A 25,201-nucleotide genomic window follows, 5' to 3' on the forward strand; every position below is an offset into this window, starting at 1 on the left:
CGAGCAGGAGGGTTATCCATCCCGGGAGATGCCGAAGGAGCCGCGGGCCGGTGCCGGTGTCCGAGCAGGAGGGTTATCCATCCCGGGAGATGCCGAAGGAGCGCGGCCGTGCCTGGCGGGGCCGCGGGGTGGCGGCAGAGACCGCGGCAGGCTCCGGCAGCTCCGGTGTCGCCGGGACGGGCTGGTCGGGTCGGGACGGTCCAGCACGAGCCTTTGGTCGTGCTCGGTGTTGGTGTGATGACCGGGACAGCCGCCTGCTCCCTGCCCCGAGCGGGGAGGATTCCCCTGCAGTTTGTTGTAGTTGTTCCTTCTGGCGGCCCGACACAGCCCCAGTTTCCTCTATGCTGCTCCTGGCTGCACCACACAATTCCGGCGTTTTCCCAAGAGATAAACACGAGTGGCTTCATGCTATTGATAGCAGCTGAGCGTTAGAGCTGGTTTGCCACCCACCTTTGTACCATAGTCTCAGCATGGGTGACTGAATTCTACCACTGTTCTGGTAAAAGTGCTGGATTTTCGTATTCAGAGTTCCATTGATCCTGGCTATAAATAGCAGTCTAGTGGGAAAGCGTCTCTGTTGCCTGTTTAAATAAAAATCCATGTAGGTTGGGACCTGTCTGAGTGCTCCACCACAGTCATAAGAGAGTGAGGCAGGAGAATTTTTGTACTGGGATTCCCATGTATTTTCTTAGGGAAAGAAGCATCTTCACTGCTCAGTGCAGATTTTGGTGGGTTCTGCTGCCTTTTGGGTGTGGTTGTCTCTCTGGTGCCGAGACTTCAGTGTGCACTGGGGATGTGTCGTAGGTGAAATGATTTGTGGGTGCAGGCTTTGGAACAAGGATTTGTAATATTTTTCCGTATGTTAACGGAGTAGAACAGAAGCATCTAGGCCTGTTAATGGCAGAGCCTTAGGATGTTACCTGGTCTTGTTTTTGTAGGATGGAAGATTATGATGATCTCATGCTAATCTGGACACCTCAAAGTGAGACTCTGAAGGAAACCTATGGTGAATATCTCCTTGTTGATCTCATAGAACGTGAAGGTGAAGAAAATCAGGCAGCTGTTTGTGAGGTCAGTCTTCCATGAGCTCCGGTTTTGTCTGATTGTAGCCTTAGTGATGGCCTGTGTGACAGCTCACCTCAGCTGAGGGAATAAAATCAGCAGCCCTCCTGTGGAAGGTAGAATTCTTCCTCTATACCCACACAGTGCCCCTGCCAATGTAGTTTGTGTCTGTTCCCAGGAGTGATGTTTCCAGTTCAGAAATGAAGCAGCAATTCCCACTTCTTGTGCAGACCATTTTCAAGTAATTTGGACAGACCATCTTGATGAAGCCATGTTGTCATTTTAGACATTTGTGTTATAGGTGACCTCTTTTCATTCCCAGTGGAAGGTAATGCTGCATATGAGAAGGCAGTAATCCTTTCACAGTTTAAAAGTCCTGTAGATAATTTTTCTTTCTCTTGGCTCCAACAGTTTTTGCTGAAATGAAGACAAAGCCAGGAATTAATTTAAATAAGAAAGGAGCGGTAATAGTTAGCCTGCTGAAAATTCCTGTTAAGATTTTCATGTGCTGGTAATTGTGCATGGCAGTGCAAGCTGATGGGCGATACAACCTCCTTAATTCCTGAAGTCTGCTTTTTGTGGCAAATCATTTTGTAAGATTGCAACATGTAATCACTGCCATCGGGAGCCAAATGGGAAACAATGCACCATTAGTGTAATGGCACATTGCAGAGGGCCATTGCTATAAATAATACATTGCAGTGGCATGTCCAGAGCTGGATGTGAGACCAGCAAAAGGTGTTCCAGGCCCTCAGTTCATCCGAGCCGCCACGGCGGGTTGGGAAGGCACCTCCATGCAAACCGTGGTGGATGCCAACTTTCCCTGTGGAGAAGGAAGCTGGCAGCCTCTTTTTGCACATATGGTAGATGGATTGGTTAATCAGCCTCTGCTGAGCCTTGGGCCTGAAATTACACAGCAGCCAGGCAACCGCGGCGCCCCGGCTTTGTTGGTTACGCAAACAAGGCAAACAAACAATCACTTGTTGTTTGAGGGCAGAAAAATTAAACGTCACACTTTTTAAAGTCTTTATTGAAGTGCTGATGGCCTGATAAAACAGCTGTACAAATCCAGCCTTTGAGTTTTCATTAGGTTTATAAAGGCTTTCATTATGTGTATCGAGGAGGAAAGATAATGTGTTTCACCAGAAAGTTGCATACACTACTAAAAATTTAAGAGCTTCCTTCTTCTGGGCTTGTCTCAGGTTAAAGCCAGAAGCTCTCCAGCATGCCAGTTCTCTCTGGTTCCAGTGTGTGTGTCTTGCTGAGGGCTGCAGCTTGCTGAGAACTGCAGCAGCAATCAGGCATCCAGTCTGCCATTGGTGCCAGCATTGGTGCCTGGCATCACTTTCATGTTTGCCAGGGCATTTGGGTTTTAACACTAGCTCATGGACTTTTTCTGAGCACAGAAATATTTGGAGCTTGAAAGTGCTGCAAATAATACATATTGCATTAGGTACTCCCTATATTATACATAATTAATTTCTTGAATTGTTAATTACTTAGGAGAATAAAATACACTCTTCAGTTTGAGCCCAATTTGGGTCCAAATCAGTGTCCAGTAATGAGTCAACTATTGCAGCTAACTGGATGCAGATTCTACTTCAGCTGCACTGTAACTTTAAACACAATGATCTGTTTTTGGAAGTATGTTGTGTATTTGCCATAACAAATGTTTTACTGAAACTCCAGGTCATTATTTGGCCCAAATATCTAAATCTAATACTCTTGCAAGTCATAGCTAAAAAAAATAAATAGAACATCTATTGTAGGGGTCCTAATACATATGTTAAAAAGAAAAAATTAAAGAGGATCTTTGACTTTTGCTGAAATAGTTCCTTTATAGTTTTCCATTATGCACAGATGGAACATAAAAGTTGATATGTCAGAAGTTTTTTGTTTCCTTTTTTTTGTCCTGATGTAGAATGACAGGTTTGTCTGACGTGGCTTTTATCTTCCAGGTTGATGGCACTGCTGTAGGATTCATGAGCTTATGTTCTCACGTGAATATTTCCTTGTTTCAAGAGTGTTTTGACTTAGGGCCTTTCCATGGACTCTGTAAACCACATCCAGAGGATATTCTCAAAGTGCCACGGAAGCCAAGCGTTCAAGGAGGTATCTCTATTCTAAAGTGTTAAATAAATTCAGGGTGTGTTTGTGTCTAGCTTCTGAATAGGTTCTGCAGGGGGTTGGAAGAGGATATGTAGGTTTACTAGCAAGAAAACACAAATTAACATACCTGTTTTTGAAGTAGGATGCCTGGTGTTTTTTAATTGAGGAGGGGAATTTTGATAGCCCTGGTCTCTGACTCAGAAGCAATTGTTGTTTGTGGGGAGCTGGCCTGTACCAGCTGTGGGATGAATGTGGTTCAGATTTCAGAAAGCTGTGGCATGAGGTGCACTGTCTGTCAGATACAGTTGTGCTGTTAAAGGAAGATGTGATTGTGGAATCTAGCGGTGAGGTGAGGTCTGTCAGTAGCTGAGCAGCTGGCTAACTGTGCCTGTTATGTTGTCCTGTTGACTCATGTCATCTTTTTTCCTTGTGGTTCAGCTTCTGCTCTTTGCTTATTGTTTGCAGTCTCCTGGGTTACGAGATTTTGGGAGATCAGGGGCTGTCTCTTTATTCTGCTTTTATATTGAGCGTGATACAGCAACACATGTGTGAGCCGCCTTCCTGCGAGTGATAAAAACCAGTAGCACGGATATGTCACCTGTTTGTAGAGTACAAGTGTCATGTGAATGATTTACAGTTGTTGTCTTTAGTTTTCAGTGTCAAAGGGCTTTCTTTTTGTGCAGAAGGGCAACAATTTGCTATCTAGTAATTATCAGTAGTGGAAAAAAAACCCTCCACCATTAGGTTGTTACATATCTGCTTTTCTGAACACAAAGCAGCAGACAAAAAAGGCAACCGGGGAGCTGCAGGGCTGTCACCAGCTGGTACCTCGAAGCTGTCAGTCACAGAACAGAAAAGGGAGAGAAACAGGTCTGGTAGCTGCTCCCATGGACTTCCCCTCCCCTGCAAGGAAGCATCTTGCACATAGGAGATGGGGGAGGCTGCCTGTCTCCTGTTAGATCCTGCAGCTCCAGGAGTATTTGTTCAGAAGAGGTGACAGACATGGGCAGGAGGAGGAATGAGACTGAAGAGGGAGAGAGATGGCTCTGGCCTGAGCCCAGTCCTGGGCTGTCTGCTCTGGGTCACCCTGCTGGAGCAGGGGATGGGCAGGGTGACTGACCACCAGGGCTCTCTGCCAGCCTCACCCATCCCAGGGCTGTTCCTGCTTCTGGTGTCCTCTCTCCTTCTGCAGAGACTGCAAGCTGTAGGTCTGTTTTGTGGCAAATTCTGTGCTGCTGAGCTTTTCAGGGAGTATGTGGTTCCAGGGTTTGAGAATACAGATGTTACATGTTTTTTATCATTTGGGAGATCTACAGGACTCGTTTTAAGTGTTAAAATTTAGCATGAGCAGCTGTTCTGTTCAGTTTCTTGAGAATCTGGCATCTGGGTGCTTTTTATAAATGTTTTAATCAGCATGGTTAGCAGTCCTGTGAATCTGTCTCCCTTCTTTTCTCTCTTCATTTAAAAACTTATTAGTTTTGGTGGTAGTTGCAGTCCTGTGGGTTGCCTTCAGTAAGACTTTTTAAAGTAGTAGTATCTCTTTATTTGGAGTGACAAGGGCAACTCTGGGGAAAAAAAAAGTATTTGTAGACTTTTAGGTAGCTTGAGTGCAAATCATTAATGATCTTGGACACATGAGGAGAAACTTGAGTATCATAAGATGAGAGTCTGACTGGTGCCATTCCTAGAGAGGGTGACTAGAAACCTAATACCAAAGTTGTCTATTTGCTGCTCAGGCACATTAATTCTGTTATCACTGAATAGTAGTTAAAATTTTTGTTGTAGCTTTGCACATTTTGGAATAGAAGAGTTGCATCCCAGTAGTCCAATGTTCAGCCTTTCCAACATGAGGACCAGCCCACGTCCTTGAAATCTGTTGTGTGTTATAGTTTGTGTTTGTGGATATTGCAAAGCCTTGCCTGTTCATGGAGGATGCTTTAGGGACTGCATTGAAAACTTGCTGCTGGGAGGGCAGAGCAGGTTCAGTGACCTGACATCAATACAAGATCTGGACTGGCTTTATGGAATCTGAAGGCTGGAAATTTTAAAATGCAAGCTGCATTTCTTTGTAATTTTATGTTCCTACATATAAAAAGGTTATTTTTTTCAAGCTCTTTATCTTTTAAGTAGAGACCACAGGTTGATATTTTTTTCCTTTCAAAATGTAATGCTGAATAATAATGAAAGAGTGTACAACAGTCTGTACTGATATGCCACTTAGGTTTCAGGGTAATTACAGTAATTTGGTTGTTACTCTATATGGTGTCATGAATTAGTTGCTAGAAAACATGATGCAGTGGGAATGATTCAAGGGCTTTTCATCAGGCCTCATGGTGAACTGGCTTCTTGATCCTGCTGACTGTACCTCAGCTAACAACCCAGCAATCACAGAATTATTTTAATTTTCTTTGTTTGTGGTCTTTACGTGATTTAGTGACAATATTGCAGTTCTTCATATCACTCGTGTCTGCAAACAGCAATGCAGCCGTGTCTGACAGGAGTGGATGGCGGAGGATTTGCATTTACTATAAAGTCAGAAACAACATATCAATATTTACATGACAACAAGAGACTTGTATTAATTAACTTCTGACACCTGCAAGGCTGTTGGTAATGAGAAATGGAGCTGGTTAATCAAGATGACATTTGATCATTTCTGTGAAGGCTCACATCTGTGATACCCCAGAGAACCCGTGATTCCTACCCCCCGCATTTCTTCTTGCCCTGCACATTGCATCTGCGCTCTTTTATTGGCAGAGAAACAAATTTTGACATAAGTTTTTTTTCTAAATACTTCTGGCTAAATTATTTTAAACTTTGGAGGTATTTTTTTTTTAAAAGTGCCCATTACTGTGTGAGGAAATGCTTCTGTCTGTGAATGTAGCTTACATGGGTGTCCCAAGGTAAAGTTCTTAGGGAGAAGGGATGAATTCTGTTGTTTGCTGAAGCTTTTTTTGTATTTTTCTTGAAACTCAGAGACCTTGACTTCCTTAATGTTACTGGATCTTCCAAATGCAAGGATGTCCTTGCTTGATGTGTTTTCTTCAGCAGCAACACCTATACCTCAAGAGTTCAATGTGTAGAATTTATAAAGGAATTATAACCCTTATTTCTTGTCTCTTACTGCACAGTAAGAGCTCTGGCTTGACTGGGATTTAACCTGGATTTCAGTTCTTTTAGGAGAACTAATCTGAGAATGAAGAGCCCTTGCTTGTCTTTGTAATCACCAGAAAGCAAATCAGCAGCACATGGGGTTTAAGATACCAGTCAATGCACTGACTCCTGTTTCTCAGTTCAGACTGTAAAGATTTGGCACAGGGATACACACAAGTTAGGAATGGCTTCCAAACTGTCTTGTTCAGGTCTTATTTTAGAACCAATTCCCTGGGGTTTTTTTTGCTTTGGAATCAATTAGTCTAATGAAGCTCCAGTCAAGTAACCCAAGGAGGAGGGTCTGTTTTAACTGTGCTTGTTAAAATGAAACCTTTTGGTAGAGGTAGCCTGGCCCACTCCAGCTGTTGCTGTGGTTCTGAGGGTAAAGCTAATGTTATAAAACCTTATGCACTTTCTCTTTTACTGTACTCAGATAAAGATGAAAGCAACCAAACAAGTCCAAAGGCAGAGCCTGTTTGTTCTCAGGACTTGGGACACGTTCCTGGTGCAGATGCAGCTGTGCAGGTACCGCTGCTGCCCCCAGCAGTGCCCGTGGCTCTCAGAGCTGATGGGGAGCAAGGCTGGCAGGGATGAGGATGAGCAGGCACCGCTGAGATCCCCTCCTGTGGGATGTGGGCTGGAAGATGCTCTGCCTGGGGTCTGGAGGGAGGGGGTCAGACTTAATGGTCAGGGTGAGTCTGCCCATCCAGTTCCCCACGAGCAGCCAGCAGGGTGGGAAGAAGAGGAGAGAAAGGATAGGGCTTAACTAATGAAAACACTTTGTCAAGTGCTGTAAGTGAGCCCTCCCTGTCATTGTTGCAGGAGGATGGAGCAGTGGTCCTTTCCCAGACTGAAGTGCCTGTGGGTGATATCAGCAACTCGGGCTCTAAGGGCTCAGCAGCACCTCTCCTGGAGACTGAGGAGGGGGATTTACACCCCGTGTACAGAGGAGACCCAAATGTCTTCTCTATCCGTCTGTTCTTTATCAATGAGAAGTATGAAACTAGGTAAGTATAGAGGAAGAGTCACTGCTTTGCCATTAATAACCATTTTCAAGGTTATGTCTTTAGGACAAGTCAGAAAGTGACAGCACCTGCAATGGTTAGTTGGGATTTTTTGCTGACCTCTTTTTTGTCTCTTTCTTTGACTTTCGGTAATATTGTTTCAACCTCCTCTTGCAGCTTCCTGGCTCTGACAGATCTATGGGGGGAAAATGTCAAGAATTAATTTTTGTTGGAAAAAATGTGGGAAAAGGCTGCTTCTTCCTTCTATGGAGATACTTATTCTGAATCTGGCTAGCTGCAAGAGGACCTCCATGTTACAGTAGTTCTCATCTCACTGCATGGGGCAATAAAGCTGTTCCTAGCTCTGCAGCTAAATGTTCCCATTCTAAACACTGTCTCCAGCCACTGAAAGAAATTATTTTATTTTCTAGAATCGTCTACAGTTGGAGGAGACAAAGGGATTTTCTCTTAACACAATTGCTGCTACTAACCTTGCACTCTTAGATCCTGCTGGATTAGAATAGGGCTATAAATGGGGTTTAGACTTTTCTTTTTTTCCAAAATTTCTCTCCATGCTTGAAGAGCAAACTTGTATTCGACCACATCATCAGAAACTTCTCCAGGAACTCTTTTATCCTTTTCAATCTCTGCCTTTTGGTAGAAAGGAAGACGCAGAATAGATGAAGCAGCTGAGCATACCCAGGATCTTCCATGCTTTCAAACCCATGTCATGTCTGCAGACATCAGGCATCAGGAGTAAGGATTTGATAGATAAGTTGAACATGAGTAGTACAGTTTGAAAAAATATTTGTCTACTTGTAGTAGTAGTCATTGGTGAGTAGCCACTTCTGAACTCACTGTCTTAAAGGATGTGTAAGAGTAAACTTCACTGAGAAGAAAAATGAGACTTCCTTGAAAACTGGTTCTATTTATTGAGCTGTTTCTTGATTAAGGAGGGCACCTACCCAAGGGGATTGAACACTGAATCTTCTGCAAATGCAAATATCCAAAGTTACCAAAACAAAGCAAAGACATTGCCTTTTGTGTACATGCTTCCCAAGGGATATACCCAGTAACATAGCTGAAGTTTATTAAGAACTAGTGTAATTAATGAAATGCAGGAAGTCAACCCAGATCTGTGGTGCACTTAGAAACATTGACCAACTAATGTCTGATAACAATTGCACTGCAGAGAGGCTCTTCTGGAACAGTTAACTGAGGGACAATCTAGTGTAAAAATTCAAGCAAGATAATCATTGCAGAATAAGAAAGCTTTATTTTAAAATATCAGAGAAGTGAGGGGCTTGCTCTGGAATGACTCCATTATACTGAAACAGCAGTTCAGAGCTGTAATAGACATTTATCTAGGAAATAATCTGACTGTAGACTTCTTGAGTTCTCTGCTCATAGTTTCCTGCTTTGGATAAGGATCTGTCCCTTTTTTGCCCCCTTCTGAGCTCTGTGCTTTATTTGTTGTTTCTGTTCAAGACATTTCTCACTGCATTTATCATTCAATGTTGTGCTCCCAGTCTTTTTTACCTGGAGATATCTGCAGAGCAGTATGGATTCCAAGATGGGTATCTGGAGGAGATAGCATTCCTGTCTGAAGGCTTTTCCTAAGATCACCTCATGCAGAGCTGAGGAATCTGTAGATCTTGGTGTTTTCAAACATTCTGCTTGTATGCTTGTCTGGCTTGCCTTTGCTTGATTCACCTGTCTGTAGAAGAAGTATTAGCAAAGCAAATATCTGTAGAGGAGGGCATGAGGTGATGCTGGCTGCAGCCTGGAGTCTTGTCCTGAGGGAGCTCCTGCTGGCCTTGCACAGCACAGACCCAGAAACAGCAGCTGGCCTGAAGCTCTAGGTGTGATTGCATCTCAGCCCCGAGGGAAGTTTGCTCCCTGGGACTTGTTACCCCCTAAAGCTGCTGAGTGTTTCCAGCTCCTAAAACCCAGACCTGAGACGTGGCTTGTCAGTGCACTGAGAGTGAAATGTGAAAGAACTGAACTGCTGGCTTATCTGTTGATATCTGATACTTTTCTAAGCCCCCTGAAAAATCTCCCACCTCAATTCTTCCTGCCAACAAGGTCCTGGATACCAGAGAGAAAATTAAAACACAATATAGTTGCAATGGCATTTTCCTTTCCCCTGATTAGCTGTTCTGTTGACTAGTCTTAGTTATGTATTATATAAGTGAATATATTATACCCCAATCCTGATCTGTACTTGCAGCTTTAAGTTTACATTCAAGCACAGATATTGCAATTAGAAATTATTTCTCTTTTAAGTAATATTATTAAAGAGGCAATTAAATGGAGCTTAATTACAGTTCTAAAATGAGGAGAGGATTTATCAGTATTTATAGGTAACATATATCTGTATGAATTTCTTCAAAAGATACATCTTGTGTGGTGGAGAAGTGTTTTATGAAACTTCAGCTGGACTGGGTTTTGAGCTCTTTGATATCCTTACACGTGGGAGAAACAGCAGGGCTTTGGTGAGATTTCTTAGGTCTTTTTAAACTGAAATGTCACAATTTGCTGTCACCATGGAAAAGAGACTGGGATAGCTCTAAGTCAGTGGGTGAGAAGTGGAAAGAAGTGTTCAAAACCAATTCCAAGTATTGATGTTCCTGTTAGTCTGTCAGAGCACATTGGGCAGGTTTTCCTGAGTGCACAGTCACAGAGCCCTTGGTGCTGGCTGAAAATACTGTGGAACATAGCAACAACTGTTTGTAACCTGAAGTAATATTTGCTGTATACTAATGCTGCTGTGATAGGCCAGGAATGGCTTCTGAAGAGGCTGGAGTCAACAACATGAGATCCAGTGTTTTGTTTGTTCCTCCCCCCTGCCCTTTTAGTGAGGAGCTTATGTATTATGTCAAACATCCTGGTTATTCTTGTTAATCATGATGCTTTCAGCACTAGAAGTCAGAAATTGCTGTGCAGCATGCATCATCAGCAGTTGATTGTTGGTGATCTATTGGGATGTTCTGATCTGCTCTGAATAAATGTTCCTGCACTTGTAGGGATGTCAATATGACAGTGTATCATTCTGGTATGTGCTTTATTTGCCAATATTTGCTCTTGGTTGCAGGTCACTGGATTTTTTGCAGTATGCTTTCAGCGTTTTCCCAGTGAGTATAACAGAAGTTGGAATTGTTTTGTGTGGTGGGACAGCAGTGCAGCTGGCAGCCAGGGGATGTGGGTCTGCTGCTCCAGTGAGTCTGTCCCAGGAGTGCTGGGCCTGCTTACCCTGGGCTGAGCTGCTCCCCTCCTTGGCTGCTTCTGGGCTGCATGGAATGTGTACCCGAGTCCTCTGTTTGTCCTAGAATCCTGGGAAGGTTTGGGCTGGAAGGGAACTTTAAGATCATCTCGTTCTACCCCTGCCATAGGCAGGACACCTTCCACTAGACCAGGTTCCTCTGAGCCTTGTCCAACCTGGCCTTGGATACTTCCAGAAATGGAGCAGCCACAGCTGCTCTGGGCAGCCTGTGCCAGAGCCTTCCCACCCTCACAGGGAAGGATTTTTTCATACCATGTAATCTAAACCTACTCTCTGTCAGTGTGAAGGCATTTCCCTGGCACTACGTGCTCTTGTAGTCTCCCTAGTTGATAAAATGCTTCTTTAAAACCATGGACAGATCCAGACTGTACCTAAATTAAAAACAAAATCAGCAAAATTTATTAAAGGAGATGGCGTTAACGCCTATAAAACAGTGGTAATAAGGAGATTCGTAGTATTTTCCTACAGACTGAACAGTGGCACTGTGGATTCAGAGTGCAGTAGCTATTTCTCACTTATGCCCTGTGTGATCACTCTGTCTGAGGTAACAAAGTCCACTTTCTGAGACCTTGTTAATGCACAGCAGAGTGTTGTAAAGTTATGTTACAAATAACTGCATGACAGTGTGCCTTAGAGATAGGCCCTGGGTACCAGAGACACTGATTTGGCCCTAAGAAGCAGCACACTCAAAAACTGCTTACCCCCAAAGCAATTTCCTAGAGAGAGCAGACTCAGAAAGCAGTTCAAATTTACATAGTTTATCCATCCAGCAATGTCAGTCTTTGAAATGAAGCCTTGTGATGGAATCACCAGACACGGTAAGGAAGGTTCATCCCATAGTTTGCTTAAAATGAAACCATTTCAGAGCTGTCAGTTCCTGGTGGTGCCCTGGCAGAGCAGTGCTTGGAGGAGTGCAGTGTAAGCCCGTGTTCTGGCCTTGGGTAAAGCTTAGAGATGCTTTTACTGTGTGCCAATGTCTTTCAGGACAGAGACTTGTGTGTGATCCTGGTGCCACATGACGTCCCAGAGTTCCCTCTGCTGCAGAGCTTTGTCCGGGCTGTCCCTTCCTGCACTTCCAGCCTGGCTCGGGAGCTGTACGTGTTCCACCGGGCGGGATTGCTCACGTGAGTCGTGCCCTGGGACAGCCCCTGCAGGGCATGTCCTCTCAGGGACACCAGCCACAGTCAGAGGATCCATTTGGGATTTCTGGGTACAGCTAGGGGAGAGAAGATGGACATCAGTGCAGACTAGCAGCTCCAAGTTCCCTGGTTGTAGGCCAAGGCCAGCAGAGAAATGTGGTGCTGTGTTTGGCCTGGGGATGCAGGTCAGGCTGTGTGACACTGGCACCTGATGGCCTGGTGTCAGCTTAATTCTTGGAAATATGCTATAGCTTTCTGAAGAGAACTGTAGTCATGTGTTTCTGGGACATACACATCACAGCAGGAACGTCATTGAGTATCTGTTCTATAAATTTCTATTTTACTTTTGGTGTTGAATAATTTATTTTAGGCCTTCTGCAATGCTCTGGACACTTCTGTAGGCTGAGATATCAATGAACTGGAACACCAAACCTTTCTTGCTGTGACTTCTGTTAGGTGGAGTGAGTGCTTTATGAAAACCTATTCTGGCCCAAACACCAAGCTTAAATTGTGGCATAGTTAGAGATTTTCCTTTTTTTGGTTTTGGTCCTAATGTACCTAAATACAGTGTGGTTTTAGCAAAATACTTCTAGGTTTAATTGTGTACCTGATCACCTTTGGTGGTACACAAGTACTTCATGCAGGAACTGGCCAGCCACTCTTGGACCTAGGCAGAAGCTTTTTGCCCTGGGGTAAAACTGCTGCTTCTGGGTCCTGAGTAGAAATCCAGCTGGCTGGAGAGAGAGCTGCTGGAGTAATTCCTGGTAATCGCAGGTCCAACTGCTCAGTAATCCTCCAGCAGGGGTGGGAGTCATATGTCCTCTTGCAGTTTTGGGCAAAATTCAAGTTGTTATCAAGGCTCTTTAAAAAAAAGTTACCATCCTGATTACATTGTGCATGTTCCAAATGACACCAGTCCTCTCATAAAAACAAAATGGGATCATCAGTAGCATTTTTCTAATCCACCTGCAGCTTTGCAGGAAAGTATGGCAAAATAGCTGCTCACTGAGGTTCAGGGTCAGAAAAGCTTTGGGAGAAACCAGAGTAAGCTTTTGGAAAGTTTCTGCAGAACAAAACCCACAGGGTGCAACAGCAGATACTCTCTTGGAAATAACCAAAATCTGTGAAAGTGAAAGATCAACACGTTGTACTTGCACCTACGCCTTTCAAAAGCATGGAAGTGAAAAGGAAGTCACAGAAAATGGACTAAAAGAAAAACAGGGTAAGAAGAGGGGAATATGAAGACATGAAAGGGCAAAGTCAGAAGAGGCACAGGCACAAAATGAGCTCCTGATTAGTACAGGTAGTAAAAGGAATAAGAAAAAGTGTTAAGTACACAAAAAGCAAGAGTGCAGCAAATGGAACTGTGAGTCTGCTACTTAACAGTGCAGGAGAAAAAAATAACAGATGACAAGGCATAGGCTGAGGTTCTTAATGGGTACTTTGCCTCAATTTTCACTAAAAAGCATAATAATAATAATAGTGTCCTTGTCTCTGAGCAGTCAAAGGACTTGAGCATCTAGAATGAGTTAATTCATTGCTGGGAGAGGAACGAGTACAGACCTTGGATATCTTTCCTTCTCCTCCATACTCCCAGTGGAGCAGGTGGATCTGCTTATTTAAAAACAGTGGCAGTTTCACCTTTTCACGTGTTCTGTTTTAGTCACGTTTGAGATGCAGGTCCCTGCAGGCACAGCTGCCTTCTGGGCGTGGGTGGGCTGGGGAGGGCACACTCCCAGCGGGGCAGGGGAAACGTGCCAGGAGCTGCGAGCCTCGGCTGGTGCTCGCTTACAAGGCCAGCATTAGTTTGTCATTCAGTAATCAAATGTGTGCTTTTCAGCACTCAGAAATGGTCACTGAATTCAGCTGTCAAATTTCTCATACTGGAATCTCAGGAAATTTGTGTTTTTTAAGGTACAGTGCTATTCATTAAACCCATATTCCACAAGATATTCCACAAGATGCCTCTCAGTGTGACTGAGGCTGAAGAATAGCATATCCACTCTTAAATTGAAAGTGAGAAGGATGGGAATAAAGAAATTATACTATGTGAATCACAGCTTTTTATCTGTGGGTGGAGGAACTCATTTCTTGGAACTGAAGCTGTGGTTCAGCTTCTCAAACAGCACTCCACAAGAGTTGGCTGCATGAGCTGTGTGTAACCAGGAGGGCTTGCTGCTTTGGAAAGACACTGGGAGAGCTCCTCAGCTCTGTAGACAGTCGGTGTGAAGTGAATTTTCTTCCTAACCAGTAGGTAGGATGTTTGCTGACAGTCTGTAAATGAGCCAAGTGGCAGGTGACTGCTGTCTGTGGGTGAGGTGTTCCATGTGTGGCACTGGCATGCTGGTACCACGTCACTGCTGTGTCAGTACTGACGGGCACTCCACGCTTGGCACAGGCACTGCAGTCATGGAAGTTTATCCTCATGTGTCACTGCTTGAGGCACCAGTGATTAAAGCAAAAATTAGTACTTTGTTCTCAAAGAAATTGGTGTTCCTGCTTTACTTGGTACCATGACAGCTGGCTCCTTTTTATTTTTCTCTGTCCTTTTCTCATTTTTTTTCTTGCCTTTCCCTGTTTTTATCTTGCTCTTTTCCTCATGTGCCACAGTGTTCAGCTACAGATTCCACGTTCATTTTGTGGTTCTTAGCCTCCTTTCATTGCTGACTTTTTCTCATTTGAAGACAGGTGATACCTGGGCTCCTAGATTGGGCTGGGTATTTAATAGCAGATAAAGCAGGATTCTGGAGTTGTCTCCAGTAGATGCTCTGATTTTTGCTATTACCGTGCAGTAAGTTCATATCTGCCTTTGGAACAAGTGTCATTTAGCAATCAGTTACAATTTCTGAACAGTGTGGTTGGTACTTGTGAAGGGTGTGTTGTCTTGAGTTTGACAATTGTCCTTATTTTGTCAAAGAGTCAACTTTAATATTTATTTTTTTTTGTCCTTTTTTAGGTCATTTAATGTAAGAAAAGCAACGACCAGTGACTTGCAGGGTGTCAAAATGCTCGTTGAAACTCTTAGCTTGAATGAAAAGATATGGAACGACTCAAAGATATTCACTGAGGCTCGCAGGGATCCAGTGAGTGTTTGTTGCTAGCATGTGTTCAGTTCTGCCCTAAGATCAGGACTGAAGCCAGGGCTGCAGCAGAGGCTGAGCTTGTGGCACTGCTGCAGCAGCTGTAGCCCAGCTGAAGTGTCAGTGAGGAAAGCTCTGTGTGGTCCAGAGTCCAGCCACAGCCTGGCTCACACAGCGCCCTGCTGGGGAGGGGGCTGCTTAAACTGGGATGGTGCCTGGGAGCTGCACTGGGAGGAGAGTGTTTTAACTGGGACTCTGTGGTGGAATACGAAAGAGATTCTGCTGGAACAGGAAATGTGCATCTGTTGCCTTTACCTTGCAGGATGGGATGCCAGTACAGGCTTTTGTGGCAGAAGTTCTGGATCAAATCGTTGGTGTTTCTGTCACTAGGGATGAAATGGTAAATTCACTTTGTGTTCTGTGAGCTCTGTGGTGCTTGGTCCTCTCACTAAGGCTGAGTTCTGTGCTTGGCACTGTATGTGTGCCTAACAAGGTGTCTGGTTTATGCCCACTGGATTATTTCTCTGCTCATAGATAATGATTGACACACAGATAAAAAAAAATGATCCTGTTACTTTCAAGGAGCTGCTGCTATGTCCTGGAAGTTTTCCTCCTGCACTTTTTTGTGCTTTAGCACAAAGACATTCTGCCTCTAAATAGGTGTTTAATCACCTCTTTGCCTTCTACTTTCCAAGTCAATAAGCAGCTTTGTCACAAATCCTGCAAAGAGCAGTAATTCTTCTAGACTTGCTTTCATAACTTTTTTCCAACAGTAGAGTCTAAGTGATTGTGAATCATGCACTTGAAAACAAAAGCCTATTCCTTGCTGGAGTGAAAAAAGACAAGTAAACATTCTCCAAGTCTTACTTTTGTGGCATTCTTCTAGGACTGAAAAGGTGGATTTTAGGTTGTTCAGAGTTCTAATGCTGAGTTTTCACAATAGAACAGTCACTCCTGAGAGTAATTCTCTTGATTATATTAAGAGTTAAGAGGATAGATTGAGTGAATAAATGTACAAAAATATCAGCTTATCACTTCAGCAGGGAAGACTTGTTGGAGGGCATTTCTGACACAGCTCTGCTCTGTGGAATTCCTTTTTTCAGCTGGAGTTTGGTGAGAGGGACAGCCTGGGCTTCTGTGCCTTGAACACAGAAAAACAGGTGGGAGGTGTTTTCTTCCCCTTGAATGTCTGTTAACCTTTATCATCAGGCATTGTGGGGAAAGGGTTGGGTGTGCATTCTGTGTAAATAAGGGCAAGCTGTGAGGAGAGGTTTTGATACAATGAATGGATTTTCGAGAAAAATCTGTTCAGTCAATGCCCTTCAGTTGAGGACAGCTCTCAAAGACACTTGATTTCAGTGTTCAGGTGGTGTTCCTTGATGGATGGAAAGTGACTCATTGGTTGGTATTTGCTAAAATCCTGTCAAGGTAGCTGCTGATCACTGCTGACTCACAAATTCCTAATTTTCCAGGATATTGAGTATATCAGATCACATTACAACATTGAGGAATTCATTCATTTTAATCACCACCAGCAAGAGGAACATGGACATCTTTGCCACTTTGTCTTGAATCCTGTATTTCATCACTACACAAAATACTTCCTAAAGGAGATTCTTCGCTTGGGTCACAAATCTTCTCTTTACTACCCTATTTATCCAGAATATGTGGAGGCCCAGGTAAGGAGAAAGTAATTTGTATTTCTTGTATCAAATGTTGCCACATTTTCTCGCTTTATTTTTTCTTTGCTTCCATGAATGGATTTTCCATGCAGGGATTTTCTTGTCAGTCTGCAGCAAACTGTACTTTTCTTCCATCCTGACATATTCTGGACCCATGGACACAGCTCTTGCAAAGCAGGGCCAGTCTGTGGTGTCCACCAGTGTCTTGAGGAAGTGTGGTGGGGAGCAGAGAGTGGAAGTGGCCTTGGTCTTAGCTCCTTTCCCAGCACAAGGGTCATGTAGCCTGAGTAAATGCAAGGGGATCATCCTAAACACCTCCAGGTGGCTTACAGAAACTCTTCCAGAGGGATTCAGGTGCTCTAGACTGTGTTTCACCGAAAGTCAGTGGGACCTGGGCACCTCATTGGCTTTTGGAGGGGAGCTTGTGTTCCTGCAAGTGTCACAGCAAGAACCGTAAGAACTGAACTTCCAGTGCAGAAAATCCATTTCTGAGAAGAATGTAATTTAGAAACACTCACACATGTGTTTTGTCATCAGTCTCATGTCAGAAAAGGGAACACAAGGTAGAGTTTCCAAGCCTGTGCAGCCATCTGAGGCTGCTGTGTGGCCCAGGCAATCAGCTGGGCTGCTGGCACCACTGATGGAAACACACGGTGCATGGCGAGGGCAGTTCATCTGTCGGTCGTACCTGCCTGTCTCGAGACAGATGGAACTGTTCCCTGGAGACTGATCTCCAGCTCTGGCTTCTGCCTGGCAGGCTGGGCCTGGGCACCTGGTGTTTAGATGGTGACTGAGATGGCTTCTGTCCTCGGTGACCTGCGTGTTTTTGAAACCATCACTGGCTTTCACGTGTGAGCTCTTGGGTGCATTTGCAGAAGGATGTGTTTTCTTGGGCACTTTTGTGGAGTTCTAAGCGTTCCTGTGTAGCATTAGGCTCTCAGATTCTGAAGAGGAGCTCACAAAAATGCAGTTCACTGGCACTGGATGGAAGAGAAGCTCAGTCTTACCAGTGGTTCCAGGTTTGACTGTTTCCAGGCTACCAGGCTAGGGCTACTCTAAGTTACTGTAGCTTATCTAATATTACTGTCTAATAAGTGGTAAGTATGATATTTTACAAAGTTCTCAACATAGTAATTCCAAGTTTTTAGTATTTGTGGATGGAATGGTACTTGAGTGTAATTTAGTTTGCATTAATGTTCATTCTGTATTTCCTCTAATCCTCTTCTTCCCTTTCATGTTGTAAGTTGTGCCAGAGCCAGTCATGCTGTAATAGACAGATACAGCAATTTCTAATGATCCAGGCTGCTCAGATGAGCATTAGGGTTTTGTTCATTTCAAATTTCTGCCAGTTTATTAACATTTATCACTTGGATGAACCAGACATTTCAGCTGGTATAGAATTTCTATATAAATTCATCTCTGTTGCTTGCCAGGCGAGCAAAGGTTAGCAGTGAGCAGATAACACAGCTTAATGAGGTCAAATCAAGCTGATTCATGATCACTATGGAGAAAAATATCCTCCTGGGGAAAATACTTGTGCTGAAAAATCCCATAAACCAAACCACTTGTTTATCTGTCATTCCCACAGAGATAGTAATGTAATTACTCTCATAATTATCTTCATTAGTGTCAGGAATTATCTGCAATTCATTCCTCTGCTCTGAGTATGTTTGTTTATTTGCCGATTTTTGTCTCAGATTTAGCCAACGGAGCTAAGAACCGTGTGTTTGCGAAGCCGTGCAGCAGACATCTGTGATGTGCTGCTGCCATTCTCTCTGCTGAAATCTGGATTGCTGTCTTTCAGTTCCAGCGTCCCCGTGCCCATTCCCTGACATCTGCCCTCCGTTGCATGGCTCCCGTGCGGCCGAGACGACAGATTGTGTATCCTCTGCGAGCGCTTGGCGCGAGCGCTCCGGCGGAGCAGGTCTCCGAGGATCAGGTGGGTGACAGCAGGCGGGAGGCACGCTGCCAGCTTCGCAGGGCCTGGCAGATGGGCTGGCATTGCCCTCCCAGGGCTGCTCCTTAATTACAGCGGCCGCAGCGCGGCGCCCACCGGGGCAGAGCCCTTCCCGCTCCGTCACGGCCTCCAGCGCCTGCTCCGTGCTCTGCCTGCTGCCCTTGCTCCTGCTGCCTGTGTTTGGGTGTCGAGCTCCACGAGTGGAAGAAAACCAGTGTCGTGCTGCTGACTCTTTCTGCCGAGATTGCTTAAGGGCATTTTATTTTTCAGTCCCAAAGTCAGGTTTCTCCCATGCACGAGACACCCTTAAAACACCAAATGACTTAACAGCAAAGGAAAAGATTGTTTTCACTAGCAAAAGGTTTTACTCACAAAAAACTGGTGTGGCTGGAGGTTCTAAATGAAAAGTGTCTTAAAATTTCATTTTTAAAATAACTTGCACTCCATTTTCTTCCATTTTTTAAAGTAACTAAAATTTGATGTGAAGGTGATTCCTCAAAAGAGTAACTAGTGAAGCTGAAATATTAGGAAAAACACTATTAGTGATGGATTCTCTCAGTAGGTAGTTGTGATTTCATGGAGAAACATAATTAGGGAGCTTTATGTCTGTCTACTCGCTTCCAGTTGGCTGAGATGGGCTCCCATATAATATTTTTAGTGCTGTCCTTTTCTCAGTTAGTCAGTAGGTTTTGGCACCTAAAACTCTTAATTAGGCAGCAGCTGGCAAAGCGAAGTCCGGAACATGTCTGAGGCTGTTGGTCTGGCTTTGGCTTTGTTCAACAACAGCCTTCCCTGCACATGCACATCCCTGCCTTTCTTTTCTCTGCAGAATGAACTCTGCTGCTTTTCTTTAAACTGCTTCTTCATCTTTAAAGTGATTGCACTCTCCCTGGAAGAGCTCACCTTGGCATTTTTGTTGGAGCTGGAAAATCACACACTTCCTGTGTTTGAAAGATTTGCGAATCTTTTGTCTGCTTATGTTCTTCCTGAGGTTCTCTGAGCTTCTCTGCAGGTACTGGCATAATGGCTTGAAATCTCAGATTCAAATTTCTGCTTAACAGAATGGGTGAAATTTTTGCTGAGAAGTTTTACTGGCAAAACCCCAACTGAAGGCCAGCCGCTGTGTAAGTATCCATGCATCTGCCTCTGCATGAATTATAGATTTTTGACAGACTGTGCTCTATCAGAACGGACATCTGGCACTAAGTGCTGTGTGGTAACTTGAGGATAAAGCTAGTCTGCTGCTGCTGCTGGCTTCTCTGAAATACCAAGAACTTGAAACCATGTAAAGCTAAATTGACTCTTGTGTTGCGTGAAAGCAGCGACCTTTGGCCACCATCCGTTGGGAAGCTGTGTAACACAAGGAGCAGCCTGCCACGGGGAGCTGAGTGTACTCCTGAGTAAAGAGGTGCTGCTGCTTTTAGACCTTGGGCTGCAGCCAGGCACAAGGCACTTGCCCTCCCTCTGCTCAGATGCCTTGAAAAGGAAGATTGATCCTCATCAGTAATCTGGCACTACCCTGCCAAATCTTGTCGTGACGTTACAAATGAACTCAGGTGTATTTTATAAATTAATATGACCAAGTTTCAGTATTATCTATTATCTTTCTGCCTTTTTGTAGTGAGTAAAAGGCTTCTCAGACCTCCTGTAAACAGTAAGGTGCAATCTGTGAGGCAGAGAACAACCTGTCCCACCAAGGAGACAAATGTTCTAGCTCTGCAGAAGGGAAAGGCTGAGAACTGTCACCTTATGAAATACAGTGACTCAAAGTGAAACACATTTGGTTGTAGAAGATGCTAAAGGGCTGGGAAGTGAAGGAAAAAGGACATGGGAGAACAATGTTGTGAGGAAAGTGTGGAGAAGAGAGGGAGAAAGGTGAAAGGCAGCAAAGAGTCTGGAGTAGGAATTAGTGGGAAGATGTCTGAGGCCAGCACCTGCAGAGGAGGAAGGAGAAAATGTCTCCTATCATCTTTGTTTTGGTGGTTTTAAACAAGATCAGGGCAGATGATCATTGTTAGATGTTTAGACTGGGCAAGCAGGGATTCCAAACATTTGAGACCATTCTTCATTTCTTTGTCCCGTGTCTCTATCCCTCCTCACCAAGCTGGTTTCAACCGAGGGGGCTTTGCCCTCTCCTGTTTGGAAGCAGCTCCTCCAGAGGTGAATCCGTGCCCGCTTTGTTCCCGTGAGCTGGAGGGCACCTCATCACTGTGATTGCTGCTTTAGAGTGCTCTGCACTGGTGGCAGGATTTGTCACATGAACTACCAGATGAGGATTGTAAATGCAAGTTGATTTCAGAAATGTAAAATTTTCGCTGATTGCCTGCTCTAATTGCTTGCTTGAGTATCTGTTGCTTGTAATTGAGATAATTGTGGTGGTATTCTTGCTTTGATACCCACAAGATGCCCCTTGATATCTAGTAATCAACAAATCAACATCTGCCTCTCATCTATTGCTTTTTCAGCTGCTTTCCTCTTATTCCAGCCCTTCTGGAGCTCTTGCTCCCCTTTTCTAGCTGCAGAGTGTCTTTTTTCCAAGGAAGAGCTTGGGGCTGAGCAGCTCCTCAGCCGTTCTGTGTGGGCACAGCTCCTGGTTTGTGTGTGGATGTCTGTGGGCTGTCAGTGTCTGTGTCTCAGTGAGTGTGGGTGGGAGCCCTGGGGCTCCTTCAGTCTGTGTCCCCAGAACATTCCAGCCTGCTTAGGGCATGAAGGGAATTCACCCACAGACACAGACCCAGGGCACGCAAGGAGCCTTTCCTGCTTTCTTCTTCCAAAGGCAGAAGAGAAAGTGGCAATCTAAACTGCAGAAGCTTTGCCCTCAGCTAATTCCTGAGCACTGTTGGTCCAGAGGGATCTCATCTGTGCTGGAGAGGTGCTTTTCCTGCAGGTCTGCATCAGCTGTTACAGACCCATGAGCACAATGTGTGGTAACCTGTTGTTGTTGTCCCTCTGTCAAAACTCTCTCTTTTAATGTGGTGTCAGGAAAAAGCACCAAGGGGGAAGTGCCCTGTGATGGCCTCGCTTGGATTCCTGGCCTGCTCCCTCCTGTCTCATGGTTTGAAGGGAGCACAGATCATTCCCCCTGTGGGCTCTCTGGCTGCTGGAGAAAGGTACTCTTAAACTCTAGGAACTCACCCTATAACCCCGCAGCCAGTTTTACCTGTGTGGCCATTTACCTGCAGTTCTCCACTCGCCCTGTTCTCTCCAGACCCTGGTGGCATTTCCCCTGCTTCAGTCTTGTTTCTGGTTTGAGACAGGCTTTTGGTGTGTGTCGTGGTTTACTGCTAGAGTGACTGTGACTCCAGAGAATTACAGAGCTTACGAGTTCTCCCTGCTCCTCCCCTATTTGCCATCCTCCTCATGAATGCTTTCCCATAGGTTTTAAGGCCATCACATGTTTTCTTAATTGTTCTCTTAAATCACAGCTCTGTGCTGCTTCATCTTTGCCTCAGAACCCTGTGGCTCCACTTCCCAAAGGGCTGTAAATTCTTCCTTGCTTTTTCTTCTGCTTTGAGATTGGAAATACATTTTGCTTCTGATTTTGTGTGTCTGTTGCTACCAAAGTCTCTGCTGAAGAGATTTGGATAAATTGGGTAAGACTGGACTGAGAAGGCACAAGGCAGGAGATGTTGAGCTTGCCCCCCATTAAGTCTCCCGCTGCAGCCCTCTGGAATGGCCCAGTTGTTGATTTGCAGCTGGTCCCGAGGTGTCCAGACTTTGGGATGCCTGTTGAGCAGCAGCTGTGGCAGAGGTGCCACACGTCTGCCACCCTGGCCTTCAGGGCACAGAGCTGATCAAACACTACAGCTGTGCCAAAGCAAAAGGAAATCTCTCATTTTTGTCTTCTGGATCGGCAGCCGGTGCTGAGGCGCCAACTGGCAGCAGATTCAAAGATCCAAACTCTTCATTCCCTCAGCATTAGAACAGATTAGATTATTATTCTGGTTTGCACATCTGTCAGTCATTGCAGTCGTGTTACACGAGAAACACTCGGTTACAACAGAATCCTGAATATCTTATCAAGTGCTGCTGGCCTTCACGCTGCATGTCATTATTGGTGGAGTAGAAAACTGCAGATAATGAAATAATTTTTAATTATTTCTTCATAAATAAACAATTTATAAACTTGTTTGCTTTCTCACCATCTGGGAGCATTCTGTTCTCCATCTGCTTCATGTAATTATCAATGGTAAGGGAAGAATAGGTGATATAATTAACAAGAATAACTGATCCACGATGAAGAACAAAAATGTCACACATCTGTTGAATTATTTCCTTGTTTTTGCCCTTTTATTATTATTCATGCTATTGGTTTTATTATATTTTTATTTCATGGCTGCATTCAAGCTGTCAGGCTTTATTGCACAGTTTAGAATTGTTTTTTCTGCTCCAGCTCATAAAGAGACAGAACAGTTGCAGAAGCCCATGAAGTGTTGTATAAATTTAGTTAGTTCAGTGTGAGGTTGAAATAGAAAATGGAGGCCAAGGCACTGCAAACTCAACAGTTTCCAGTGCAGTGTGGAGGTATTTTTGTGTGTTTGTCTGACTCCATGATGATGCTAATGGTAAAGGCTATGAATAAATGGCCAGAGAGCAGTTTAAAATCATAATTAAAATAAGAACATGAGAGGAAAACACATCCTTGCTTTTTGATTCAGCTTAGAACTTGTTCCATTGCAGTGTATATTCACAAGTACATACTCAAATAACTCGTGAGTGTAGGAGCCATCCTGGATGATTTTCTGTTCTGTGAGCTCTTTATGTCCACTATAAAACTGCAGTACTTTAAAAGAGTGTATGCTTACCATGTTTTGTAAAAAGTAAAGGAGGAATTAGCTATCAAGTAAAACAAAAAAAAATCTTAAACATTTTTGAACTTGACAGAGTTTCTCATGTGGGGAAGATTGTTTAAAAAATGGATGATGGATATGAGTGTTTGCATGGGAAGTTCATCCCTAGATGTCTTCTCCAACAAACCCCTGGGGCTCTGCTTCTTCACTCGCTGTCTGTGGCTTCTAACTTCTGCTGTTCAGGCCAGTTCATTACCAGCTGTCTGAACTTTTCACAAGGCTTTACCTTGACCTGTGCAGGCAGGGGAGCAGGAAGCTCTCAGAGCTGATGGACTGACTGTTAACAGCACCTCACTGTCCAGACCCAGCTGCTCCACAGGCTACAGCCTGGAAATTTTAGCTCAGTTGTAATTCAACAAGGACTCAGTTGTAATAAAAACAAGGAGTTAAATTTTCAAACATGGGCGAGAGGCTGTTCCCAGGGGCTGCCCCAGAACAGTCTTTGCTTCTGACTGCAGCAGAGAGTGCACACTGCGTGGTTTGTCACCTTGTGTGCAGAGAAGTGTCAGGGATGTGGAGAGGGAGAGGTTCCAGCGCTGTGGAGTTGCAGAGCCTCTGCTTTGGAGCGTGTGCCCATCCTGGGCAGGGACTGTTCCCCTCCTGGTGTGCAAAATGCCCACAGGAACAGGCAGCTCTGCTCCTGCAGCTGCTTCTGGAACAGCCTCGAGTCACTCGGGGGAAGGGGTCAGTGCTGTTTCACCCTCTCACTGTCTGCCTTGCAGCCAGGTGTGTGCCAGCTCTGTACAATACCTGTAGCAATCCAGGGTTTATTCTGACACTTTCAGTCCTATTTATGTTCAGTTGAAGGTACTGAATATGGCTAAAATACGGGAGGTTTTTCAGGCTTTGGGTTTATTTTCATCATTAGGCCTCTACTAAGAGAGAGCAATTACATCAGAGAGCCAAGGGAGGATGGACAAGAGAACTCCCCACATTTTACAAATATCCAGCCTCATGTATCAGAGTTCCTTCGTGTTACAACTTGTGTGTGGAATTACAAACAAAGGCTTGGTGTGGATACTTTTCACTTAACCAGGGGAGTAGTATTAATTTTTAAAGCAGTAACTGTTGCTTAAGATGCTCATGTGCTGGAGTAATGAATTTTTAATGCTTTTGTAGTATGTGCATGGATGAAAATCCATTATTTATTGTTCTTGCCCTTGGCTGGTGAAGGTGATGGTTTTATGGCACCAGTAGACACACAAACAGTTCTGAAGTGAGGCTGATAACAAATTTCCTCACTGTAAATGTCAGTGGGGTTTGTGCAATGCTGCCATTACATTTTGTTTGGAAGGCTGAGTGTCACACCGTTGTGGGAGGCACCAGATGGCATCATTAACAGGAATGTTTACCACTTATGTGCATGTGTGAAATTAAAAGTAAGATGACCTATCTTTGTTTTGAAAGCGTGGTGTCAGTGCTGTACAGGTGTTAATGATATTTGCAGTAAACTGAAATAGGCACTTCTGCTTGCAAACAGGTCAGACTTGGCTCAAAGCTTTTCCAAAGCCATTTGGTAGATTGGTAACTCCAGCTTGTAAGGAGTGAACAGATATTTTTGCTACAGAAAAGCAATATTTGCTGTTATAAAATGGAGAATGATGTCTGCTTTCACTAAAACACGATTCTTTGACCCTCCAAATCAGTTTCCCCTTGTATCCTGGATTATTATTTGTTATCTCACGTTCATTATTTTCAGTATAAAATGTAGTGATTATTATTTTATTTTTTCAAGCTTTTAAATTTATACCTGTGTGACATTTCTCAGTGTGTTCAGTGTGTTTGGATGGCTGTCTCTGTCACTTTATATATACCTGTGTGATGTTTTTCAGTGTGTTGGGTGTGTTTGGGTGGCTGTCTCTGTCACTTTGTACCTGTGTGA

At 44.2% G+C, this 25,201-nt stretch overlaps 1 protein-coding gene across 15 annotated transcripts in view; it reads left to right on the forward strand.

Annotated features, from left to right (window-relative positions):
- CFAP61 (cilia and flagella associated protein 61) overlaps nt 1-25,201 on the forward strand; it is a 106,789-nt gene that overhangs the window by 10,746 nt on the left and 70,842 nt on the right. For 13 of the 15 annotated variants that reach the window (XM_015622319.3, XM_033513141.1, XM_015622320.3 and 10 more), the window contains 10 exons: nt 939-1,071; nt 3,021-3,174; nt 6,758-6,849; nt 7,147-7,331; nt 10,423-10,462; nt 11,596-11,735; nt 14,707-14,833; nt 15,153-15,230; nt 16,303-16,509; nt 18,317-18,451. In XM_015622319.3, the coding sequence (XP_015477805.1) occupies nt 939-1,071; nt 3,021-3,174; nt 6,758-6,849; nt 7,147-7,331; nt 10,423-10,462; nt 11,596-11,735; nt 14,707-14,833; nt 15,153-15,230; nt 16,303-16,509; nt 18,317-18,451 (1,291 nt within the window). The remainder of the gene's footprint in view (nt 1-938; nt 1,072-3,020; nt 3,175-6,757; nt 6,850-7,146; nt 7,332-10,422; nt 10,463-11,595; nt 11,736-14,706; nt 14,834-15,152; nt 15,231-16,302; nt 16,510-18,316; nt 18,452-25,201) is intronic. The other 2 variants (XM_015622315.3, XM_015622325.3) reach the window with 2 other exon arrangements.

Source organism: Parus major, chromosome 3 (genome assembly GCF_001522545.3).
Source record: "Parus major isolate Abel chromosome 3, Parus_major1.1, whole genome shotgun sequence".
Taxonomy (NCBI): Eukaryota; Metazoa; Chordata; class Aves; order Passeriformes; family Paridae; genus Parus; species Parus major.